The 11,687-nt window shown below is 38.5% G+C and overlaps 1 protein-coding gene across 3 annotated transcripts in view; it reads left to right on the top strand.

Moving 5' to 3' along the window:
- Positions 1-399: 399 nt before the first annotated feature.
- LOC131144401 (uncharacterized) overlaps positions 400-11,687 on the top strand; it is a 41,505-nt gene continuing 30,217 nt past the window's right edge. For 2 of the 3 annotated variants that reach the window (XM_058093036.1, XM_058093034.1), the window contains exons 1-3: positions 400-745; positions 10,869-11,057; positions 11,217-11,270. In XM_058093036.1, the coding sequence (XP_057949019.1) occupies positions 524-745; positions 10,869-11,057; positions 11,217-11,270 (465 nt within the window). In that variant the 5' untranslated portion in view covers positions 400-523. The remainder of the gene's footprint in view (positions 746-10,868; positions 11,058-11,216; positions 11,271-11,687) is intronic. The other variant, XM_058093037.1, reaches the window with a different exon arrangement.

Below are 11,687 nucleotides of genomic sequence, written 5' to 3'. Positions count from 1 at the left end.
AATTTCAAAGATGAATAACCTAATTTGAAGAGATTTTAAATTTTAATATATATTGGATTTGGATAAGATATAATATAAAATTATGTTAAAATTTGTTCATATTTGTCAAATTCCAACTTTAAAGTCCGAAATTCATGATTTCAAATGTGCTTAACCTTGAAAAAGTTTTGGATTTGAATAAGATATGTTATAAAATAATATTAAAATTTATTTAAATACTTTTAAATTTAAATTTAAGATCCGAAAGTCATGCCTTCATCCTCAATAGTTGAAAAGACTTTAAATTGTAATTTATATTAAATTAAAAATATATAATATAAAATTATATTAAAATTTATCTAAATTCACAAATCTAATTTTTTATGTAAATTTAGTCACGATTAATTGGAGCTAAATTGTATAAATAAACCAGGCATGACACCGAAAAAAAGCCGCGTCCATTCTTCAGACACGATGACAACCAGCCCTTCGCCGTTACGATAAAAGCGGCTCCTCGCTCTTTATCTCCCTCTAATTGGCAACAATGGCGAGAGTAGCATGGCGGCACTTCGTTCCTGCTATATGCTCGCCACTGAACTCATCTTTCTGCAGAAACAGCTTGCTTCACTGCCATAAGTCTCATTTGATGGGCATTTATAGCCGGCGGATGCGGTTTTCTTCTTCTTCTTCCAAGATAAGCATGAGCTTGAAAGCCGGCATCATTGGACTCCCAAATGTCGGCAAATCCACTCTCTTCAACGCCGTCGTGAGTCTGAATCTCTCTCTCTCTCTCTCTCTCTCCACACGCACCCCACAATCTCACTCTATATATATTTATATACGTATAGTAGCTATGAGAAACATATTATCTATGTGTTTTGCGGCCCGAAATTTAAGATTTTTTTATGTGGGTTATTTTTAAGAGATATAAATTTATTAATTGTTCCTTTGTTGATAATTTAATTTCGGAGATGCTAGCACTCCAAAAAATGTCATCGGTTCCACATTTGATTTTTCATGTAGTAAAAGACAATTTCAACCCATAATTTTTACACTGAGATGGTGTACTTGTTCTCTCTCTCTCTCTCTCTCTCTCTCTCTCTCTCTCTCTCTCTCTCTATATATATATATATATATATATATATATATATTGGATTTCTTTTTCACTTGAATGTGAAGAGGTAAAATTGTCATTGTATTCATAAAAAAATAAAGAGCATAAGGGACAGACCTCGTGAGGTTTGTTAAAAAACACGAAATTCCCTTAAAATTTTAAAAATTTCAGGAACCTCCGAAAGGTTTTAAGAATTTCACACATCTCTCTTAAGGTTTACCAAAATGACATTTACCTCCTCTTATGTTTTGTAAAAAAAGGACTAAAGTTTTGAGGGGTGTAAGTATCCAAAAAATTAAATGTCAAGGGAGGTCTGTGAGACCTTTGAAATCCTAGGGGAGGCCATGAGATTTTTAAAACGTCAAGGGAGGTTAGTATATTTTTGGGAAATCTTAGAAGAGGTCAACCTAAATATAAATGTGGAATGCTAGTGGTATTTTTTATTTTTTAATTTTAATTTTAAATTTATAAAAGAAAGATATTTTTAGAAAGAATGAGAAGAAAATCTAAATAAAAAATTATTTCCTTTCTTTAATAAATAGTAGAGATGTAGTGAATGCATGTGAAGTGCAACTACATCTATATCAAAACATTATTAATGTTTATGACCTCTCATTGGTTGCTGATAAAACTGAGGAATGAAATTGAATTATATTTGGAATTTCATATTTGTACCGAGTAGCTTCCCCTCACCACCTATAAAACATCGTAAGGAAAAAACTTCAACTAAAATGTGAATGATTTGTGCCCAATTGGGGAAGTGTTAGAAATTTAGTGACAAATTTGCATCCCTGATTCATATATACTTATGTTAAAGAAGGCAAACTTTTGAATAATTGACTGATGTTCTGGAGAGTTAGTTTTGAAACTTATGATGTGAAATGAAATCTTTTGGATATAGGTTTAGTCTCTTTGAGAGTTTGGATTTCCATGGGATAACATGATTGTATTTTCCAGTATTGCACGTTTTTCTATTCTTTTGGAAACTTGTCTAATGCATTGGGAATTCGGGGCACATTAGCAAAGTGTTTGCTTTTAGTTCTTGTTGTTCACAATGGAACTAGGACTTGCAAAAAAGATTGTTACTTGTAGCAAGGCAGGGATTGAAGCATAGATTGTGTTGTTGTTGCAAGGTGTCACGAGCTAAGCTTGTTCAGGGCATTATGCTTGCCTGTGACCACTTATCTCATGTGCTTGGGATGAGTTTCCATCATGTAAATACTAGTGTAGGGTTATTTTCTACTAGTAGAGTTTCTGTATGCCAAATAAGGCAGTATAACTCCTCGGTCACTTTGATGTTTCCTAGTGTCAGGATGATAATTACATAAAAACCTCTTTAGGGGAGGGTGAGTGTTCATCAGTCATTGTAAAACTCACTAGTTATTGTCAACGTGTTTAGCCTACTTGCCTCCCTCGTTAAACACACCATGTCAACAGAGGTGTTGTTAATGAATTACGTTTGCTTCAATGTTTACTGCTTGCTTGCCACGGCTTTCATGAATTGGTTACTGTTTCCGTTGCTATTTGAATGAATGTTAATGAAAGTGCTCCGTGGATGAATGTTGGTAAACGATAGGCTGACTAGTTAAGCAAGAGTGCTTTAGCTAGCGCCGCACAGCCCTTCACAAAAGTATGAAAATAGTTGGACCGTGACATTTGGTATCAGAGCTAAGTCGGTGACACTTGGTGTCAAAGCCCAAGGTTGAGTTGATACGTGAATTCGCTTGCCTTCGTTGTTGGATTTGGAAAGCTTTGGTAAGTGACCATGACACCAAACAATGCTGAGAGGATCAGCATGCTAGAAGCACAGGTTGAGACAACAACCAACACTGTGGCTCGGCGGTGGCCCAGATGAGAGAACTTGTTGATGAAGTGATGGGATCACAAAAACATCAAACAGGTTTGATAGGCGACATGTCAAAGGACTTTCGCCATATAGTGGAAACTTTGTAGTCGCGGATGGCTGATCTGGATGCAAAGGTGAATCTGATGGTTCTTGCTATGGGGAACTCCAACACTCCGGGAGTTAGCAAGACCAAGGTACCAGAACCTAGGACGTATGGGGGTGCCCGAGATGCCAAGGAGTTGGAGAACTTCTTGTTTGATGTGGGGCAATACTTTCGCGCTGTGAGGACGGCCTCAGAACAGGCAAAGGTGAATACTGCGACCATGTACTTGTTTGGTAATGCCAAACTATGGTGGCGTACCAAGTACCAAGAGATTGAAAAAGGAAGCTATGTAATCGATAGTTGGGTAAACTTGAAGAGAGAGCTCCAGGCCCAATTCTTTCCTGAAAATGTTGAGTATAATGCAGGGAGAAAACTGAGATATCTCAAACATACGGGGCGATCAGGGAATATGTAAAACAATTTTCTACTTTAATGTTGGATATTCGAGATATGTCGGAGAAGGACAAGTTGTTCTATTTTCTAGAGGGGATGAAACCATAGGCAAGAGTTGAACTTCATAGGCAAAGAGTTCAAGACTTGTCAACTACACAAGCGGCTACAGAACGCTTGATTGACTACGCAGGTGATGATACCGCTCCGTCCAAACGGTTTGGCGGAGAGGGAAACAGTGGAAAGTCTTTCAAGAAAGGCAAACCCAAGAGTGGGGGAGCCGACTCTAAATCATCAACCTCGAAGGAAGGTTCGTCGTCTCAAGGGTTCAACATATCCAATGGAAAGGGGAAGAGTAAAATTTCGTGTTACTTGTGTGGTGGATCTCACAAAGTGAGTGAGTGTTAACACAAGAGATTACTCAATGCCATACAAGCTTCCACTTCAGGAAAAGAGTTGGAAAGCGAGGAGGAAAAGGATAATGCCCTGAGGGTGGGTTCAGTGCGGCTAGTGAGCGCATTGGAAAAGCAGGCAAAAACACCAAAAGTTACACAAGCAAAAGGGTTAATGTTTGTGGACTTGAGGATCAATGGGAAGAGCACCCGCGCTATGGTGGATACGGGGGCTACTCATAATTTTGTTTCGCAGTTGGAAGCATGGAGACTCAACTTATCCTTAGAGAAGGATACAGGATGTATGAAAGCAGTTAACTCTGTAGCCCAGCCTACTCTGGGAGTAGCCAAGCAAGTTATTGTGAAGCTTTGACAGTGGGAAGATCATGCGAATTTTACAGCAGTTCCATTGGATGACTTTCCAGTCATTCTAGGAATGGAGTTCCTAAGGGGGACGAGGGTAGTGTTGATGCCTTCGGCTGGTTCCCTGTGTCTGATGAGAGATCACTCGTGCAAGGTGCAAGTCGTTGCAACGAAAGGAGACGACGAGAAGTCCCTTTCAGTTATACAACTCAATGAAGGATTGGGTCAGGGAGAGTAGACACGTCTAGCCACGGTGGTGGTAGACAAAGAAGTAGGCCAAGAGCTGGAGCCTATGACCATCCAAGCGGTGTTGGATGAGGATAAGGAGGTGTTGCCGGATAAGCTGCCTCACAATTTGCCTTCACGAGGGACTGTGGAGCGTGAGATCAAGTTGTTATCAGGAGTGAAATCACCTGCTAAAGGGCCATGTTGGATTGTGCCACGAGAGATAGTAGAGTTGGGGAAACAACTTGATGAATTGGAAGCGGGATGTGTTCGCTCTTCCAAAACACCGTTGGGAGCATTGGTGTTGTTTCAGATGAAACATGAAGAGCATCTACGGAAGGTGTTCGATAGGCTGAGGGGAAACAGTCTGGATGTGAAGAAAGAGAAGTGCTCTTTCGCTCAGTGGAGCAACAAATTCCTTGGTCATGTGGTTGAACAAGGTCGTATTCGGAGGGGTATGGAGAAGGTAAGGATGGTTCAAGAACGGAAGATCCCCATGACAGTGAAGGAGTTACATTCCTTTCTTGGCCTTACTAGATACTGCAGGAAGTTCGTTGAGGGGTATTCGCGGAGAATGACTCCAATGACAGGACTACTGGGGAGGTATTATTGGCCGCACACGCGGGATGATGTGGTTGATTATACCAAAACTTGTCTCACTTGCTAACAAGACAAGTGGAGCGGAATAAGTATGGTACTTTTAGGGCCGCACCAAAGTATTGTTCGGCAGAGGAGACGACACAATTGTTCCTTGTGACTGTTGTGAAACATTGGGGTGTTCCCCAAGTTATTATTTGTGACCGAGATTTAATGTTCACTGACAACTTCTTGATAGAGTTTTTCAGGATATTCAGGTCACATCTTGACACCTTTTCGAGTTATCACCGACAGACAGACGGACAAATGAAGAGATTCAGAGAGCTACTAGATAAGTACTTGTGCCATTGTGTCAACGACAACCGGAAGAATGGCGTGCAACTACTTGATGTGGCTCCGTTATGTGGCAACGCCCAAAGGCGCTCAACAAACAACAAGAGCCCTTTTGAGCTTGTTACAGGCCAGCTACCGCTGCTACCTCACACAGTGGGCGAGTCATATAGACGAAAGAGTCCTAGGGCGTACATCTTCACTAGAGAATGGAGACAGAATGTAGAGTTTGCTCGAGCCTATCTGGAGCTTTTAAGCAGATGAAGAAGTGGGCAGATCAAGGGAGAAGACCGCAGTTTCATGTCAGCTGCCTCAAGCTGTTCAATGCCAACACCAATGACTTGAGTAGAAGTCAGCCGAACAAAGCAGAGTTGAAGATATTGCAACCTGACAGATATGAAGTTGAAGAGATCCTTGCAAATAAAAAGTTCCTATCCTCAAGGAAGAAGCAGCAGAAGTTCCTAGTGCAGTGGAAATGCCTTGATGACAAAGAAATCAGTTGGATTTTTGCGGAAGATATTCAACCGTTCGTGGACACACTTGAAGTGTACCTACTGCTAAAGTCTACGAGGACGTCGACCGCATAAGTGGGGGAGAATGTCACGAGCTAACCTTGTTCAGGGCATTATGCTTGCCTGTGACCGCTTATCTCGTGTGCTTGGGATGGGTTTCCATCATGTATATACTAGTGTAAAGTTATTTTCTGCTAGTAGTCTCTGTATGCCAAATAAGGCAGTATGACTCCTCGGTTATTTTGATGTTTCCTAGTGCCAGGATGATAATTACATTAAAACCTCTTTAGGGGAGGATGAGTGTTCATCAGTCATTGTGAAACTCACTAGCTATTGTCAACGTGTTTAGCCTACTTGCTTCCCTCACTAAACACACCATGTCAACGGAGGTGTTGTTAATGAATTACGTTTGCTTCAATGTTTACTGCTTGCTTGCCACGGCTTTCATGAATTGGTTACTGTTTCCGCTGCTATTTGAATGAATGTTAATGAAAGTGCTCCGTGGATGAATGTTGGTAACAATAGGCTGGCTAGTTAAGCAAGAGTGTTTTAGCTAGCGTTGCACGGCCCTTCACAAGGGTGTGAAAATAGTTGGATTGTGACACAAGGCAATGCATGTCACATCGTCTTTTGCTGTATATTTGCCGCAGAAAAATATGTCGCGGTTGCTGCTTCCATGCTACAACAAGCCTAGTTCTTGCCTTACACCACTCCCTTCTCCACACAAATGTGAAATACCTTAGTTGTATAATACTTTTATTGGAACACTTTCAACACATGCGCACACTTAAATTGCGTGAGTTGATCTTGCAGTTGTAGATGTAGATGGAAATAACATGGAGTTAGGGGTATTTATTGGTGCAATCTACACACAGCCGGTTCCAAGTCCAGATAAAGGAGTAGGGTTGCATTAGGTAGCTGATAGTTAGTGTAAAACTTGTCAGATCTGTATGGTATGAATCCTTATCAAATATTCATTGGGGCATCCTTGATGGGTGACTTGTTGCACTTATACCACCCGAGTGTAGCAAAATATGGACAGGGGTAGGTTAGGCTTGGCCATTCTAGACGGGAGAGGGGTAAGAAGTTAGTACAAGAAACTAGGACTAGATTAGCAACTTGGAAAATAGAGACACTTATAGGAAAAAGCGTGACGATAGTGGACACAATGATTAGAAGAAATAATTAATGTAATCTACCTTCAAGAGACTAAGTGGGTAGGGGAGAAAGTTAGAGAAATTGAAAAGCTACAATGATCAGAAGAAAAAATTGACGTAATCTACCTTCAAGAGACTAAGTGGGTAGGGGAGTGTTAGGGGTTATTTATATCTTTTAGTATTATTATTATTAAGTGCGTTAGTATGTTAATTAGTGAGAGTTAGTAATGGTATTATTGTCATTAGAATGTATTTAATTTTTATTATAAATAGAGGAAGAGACCTATCTTCAAGTTAAGTAATTCATTTTAATCAGAATTTGAACATGGTATCAGAGCATGATCCAACCTAAACCCTATTCTTCTCAGCCATTGCCGGAAAAGCCATTCCTGCTGCTGTCCTTCTCAGGTCTACCTCCACCCCTCATTATTTCACAAAAACAACCATATACCCAAACACAGAACCCTTTGAAGCCCAACTCCACAAAACCCCATCGCCGGAAAAGCTCCCACATGCTACCACGCATTGGCCAATTTCTGGTAGTGCCGACCCCACATGTCAGCGCGTGAGTGAGTTTTCGGCCACCTTTTTCTTTTTCTTTTTCTTCCGCCATCTTCTGATTCCTTCTTTAGACAATATTATTAAGCTGTTGGGCTTGTTTTTTGCTAAAAAAATCTAACCTTTTTTGACCAAAATTGTTTATTCGTATTACAAGTAGATATTCTATTAAATTCATCACAGTATTAGACACAATATAGTTTGTGCATAACCCTTGTTTAGTGGTGTGCAAATTATTTTCATTTATTTTCTCACAAGCTTTTAGGTTTTGGCTTTGTCATAGCATTATTCACCATAGTTGGCTGAGTGTATCCATATTGGATAATGTTTCATATTTCATAATGAAGAGTTTGAATGCATTCATACATTCTTGTTTTCTAAAAAGAAAAAAATATTTCAATTAAAGAATGGTGGTTTAGTGTTGGAGAATCCCTCAATGTCAACGTTGATGGTTCCCATGGATCACTCAAAGACGGTTAAGTCTGAAAATTTGGAAGAAGAGCCTTTACTGTGATAGCAATTGTTGGCCCAAGTGGGTGGGGTTTGAATTTGGTTTAATAAAACTAATTGTTTGATTACAAAATTTAAATCGATTTCAATCAATGCAAGTAAATCACACAAATATTAAAGCAATTAAAATAAAGAGCGTAGGGAAGAGAGATGCAAACACTTTTTATAGTGGTTCGGCTATTCCCACCTACATCTACTTGCTCAAGGCCAACCATCTTAAGGTTCCACTAATCCCCTTGCTTTAACGGAGGCAAGGACAACAATACATCCCTTGCTTTGATGGAGGCAAGGACACGAGGCAAGGACACCAAATTACAAGAATTGAATACAAAACAAATTTTCCTCACAAGGAATGATTTACAGGTTGAAGCCCAAAAATAACTCTCAAAAGATAATCAAAGATTATGACACATGAATTTTGAGACTTCTCTCTAGAATGAGCAAATTTTAGCACATAAAGATTGAGAGAGAGGAGAATCTTTAAGCTTTTTATAATTCAAAATAGATTGCTTCTCTTATGTTCCTTGGGCTTTAGAAGGCATATTTATAATGTTTGGAGTCAAACTAGTTGTTTTATGTCCGTTGGAGTTAGTCCATTGGTGAGGCTGATCGATCTGACACTAGTTGTTAAAGTTTTGAACTGATTGTTGGTATCTCTGGAAAGCAAGACTGGTTGACCACTCACTTGGGCCGGTCGACCACTCACTTGGGCTAGTCAACCATCCAAGCTTTCTGCCAAGGTTGTTTGAACTGCTAAAGTGGGGCAGTCGAGCGCTCATCCTCTCTGCCAAGGCCAGTTGACTGTGCTGTATGGGCTAGTTGACTGCCCTAGGCTGAATGCCTGAAAGTCTCCATTTAGCTTGTATTTTTCTGTTTAGGTCCTTTTGTGCCATGATTAGTGTATTCTAAGAGATTTACATAAAATACAACTCAATACATTTGAGTGGAAAACAAGTATAAATATACAAGAACAAGATCTTCGAGTTCTCTCAATTCTCCAACTCTAATGGCTTCAAACCTGTTTAAACGCAACTTAACAACAAATCCATTATTCCAAATAGTATGTTATCATCAAACCAAGTTGATGAACCTCAGGGGTTAACACTTCATAATAGCTATTAGGATAATGGATGACCATGGTTTTGCACTAGGAGCCTTTTAGTTGGGTCTGATGTACCACATATTGGATTTGTACCGTGAAGGAGCTGCATGATTCCCTGTTGTGCACACTATATGATGAGGACTTAGCTGTTGAAAATTTGTAAAGCCAATGTTCAGTGTTTGTTCCTTATTTGTTTTTAAAAATTTTATTAAACTGTTTGTGGCTTATTGAAATCTGTAGAGTGCATGAGCATTTTGATAATTCATTTTTTCAAAATTTTTTTGTTAGCAATAAAATGTAATTATCAGATCCATGGCGGTTGGAATTAATTCATGTGTGTGTGTGATTTGCAATTTCTAGGGCAAAAACCCATGTGGGCTTGATGATGAGGATTGGATGGGCTATCCCAATCTGGCCAGCTGGTTAGGTTGGCTTTTGACTTGCAATTACTAGTGGAAAAATCCACTTTTTGACAAGAAAGCTAAAGAAGAATTGTTTCTTGGCTTTTTCTTGTGTGTGTGGGCATCATGATGATGATTTTAAATAAATACATGGCTAGAAAAGTTTACATGTATTACAATTTTTTTACCAAACAATTCTGCTCTCTGGCAATGCATATTTAGATATTAGAGACCAAGCACTAAAAGTAATTTAGTATTTAGATTTGGTGATGGGTTCAATTTAAATTTCAGAAATGGTTCACAGAATCAGATTTGGATTCTGTGTTCAGCTCTTAACCCTTAATTTTACTCAATGTTTTAAAAGGTGAAGGCATAAGGTGAGGCATTCTAATCCTTATGAGGCCAGGTGTAAAGCCTAAAGGAGTTGAAGCGTAAGCGTTTAGAGAATTTTATTTTTATATAAAAATATGTCAATAAATTACATATATTTTACAAATAAATAAAAAAAATGAAAATTTCAAATATAATGTAAGAAAATCAAGTATAATTTGCAAACTACTTGTTGAATATTCAAAAATTGCTAACTTGAATTCATCACATAAATCATGACAAGAGATAACTATAACATTACAAAGTTCAAGTTATGACATTTTCAAGATCTAAGATACAACTCTGAATTATTTTGGAAAGGTTGATGTTCAAGAATTCTAGAAATCAAGTCATATGATGATATCCTTTTATATATACACATATAAAATTTAATAGCCAAATCAAACTTGAGAATCACACACCCAAAATGCATAAGCCTCAACTAAAAAGGCGTAAAAGGTATGCCTTTTTGTACTAATTTGTAAGCCTTAGTGTGTAATGCATTAGCTTTTTCGGGATTTGGCATTTTGGAATTGAGCCTCAAGGCGTTTTAGGCATGCCTTGCCTTGAGGCAAGCCTCATGGTGACCCTTGATTGATCCTTTTAAATAATTGATATTATTAAAAGCCCCCTAAAATTAGTTGATTTTCCTAAATAAAAAAGCCTCCTGCTGGCCAAAAAAAAAAAAAAAACCAACCTATTATATCAATTACTATGATCTATATCAATGACTCTTTTATTCATGACAGTTGGTTGCTATATAGTGCTACATTTTTTTTTTTTGGGGGGGGGGGGGGTGGGGGTGGAGTTTGTGTTGTCTTAAAATTTTATTAACCATGTTGTTGGAGTTTGGATTCAAGATTGATGTTTCCATACAAGGACTGTCTGGAATTTATTTATATATATAGTTTATCTTGTAGGTTGAAAATGGAAAAGCCCAAGCTGCTAATTTCCCCTTTTGTACCATAGAGCCAAATGTTGGGGTTGTTGCAGTTCCGGATCCACGTCTCCATGTACTTTCTAGTCTTAGTAAATCTCAACGAGTGGTCCCAGCATCTATAGAATTTGTAGACATTGCTGGGCTTGTGAAGGGTGCCAGCCAAGGGGAGGTGACAATCGTTATTTTTCTTATAGCATCTTCATTTCTTTATGTAATTAGAATCTCAACTAGTTGTAGCCTGTTTGCGATATTTTATTGAATTCAGCTTGTCACTTGTTAGGTGTGAAAATTATTATTAATTTTCTCTTATTAAAAACATACATTGCAGGGGCTGGGTAATAAATTCTTATCAAATATTCGTGAAGTTGATGCCATACTTCAGGTTTTTCTTCTCACTTTATATATTGTTGTGCTTTTATAGCATCTGTTATTTTGTCCTTTTAAAGCATGTGTTATCTCACATCTCTCAACTTTTTATTTTTTATTTTTTCAGAAGTCTTTTCTAGATCTCTGGAATTGTCCTCTTTAGTTGGTTGTGTTACTCTTGATTGGCCTCTAAGTTATTAGGTGTCCCTCTAGGTGGTAATCCTAGATCACTTGGATTTTGGAATCCTGTGGTGGAGAAGGTGTGTAACTGGTTGGATGGGTGGAAGGGTTCTTTATTTTCTCTAGGTGGGCATATTGCACTAGTTCAAGGGTTCCTTGCTAGCATTTTTAATTATTTCTTATCTCTCGTTAGAATACCTGTGAGGGTACCAATAGTATTGAGAAGATCATGAGAGACTTTATTAGGTCTGCG

The sequence above is a fragment of the Malania oleifera genome, chromosome 12 (genome assembly GCF_029873635.1).
Source record: "Malania oleifera isolate guangnan ecotype guangnan chromosome 12, ASM2987363v1, whole genome shotgun sequence".
NCBI classification, from domain to species: Eukaryota; Viridiplantae; Streptophyta; class Magnoliopsida; order Santalales; family Ximeniaceae; genus Malania; species Malania oleifera.
Note: the sequence above shows the minus strand (reverse complement) of the source record. Positions and strands in the feature narration are given on the sequence as shown.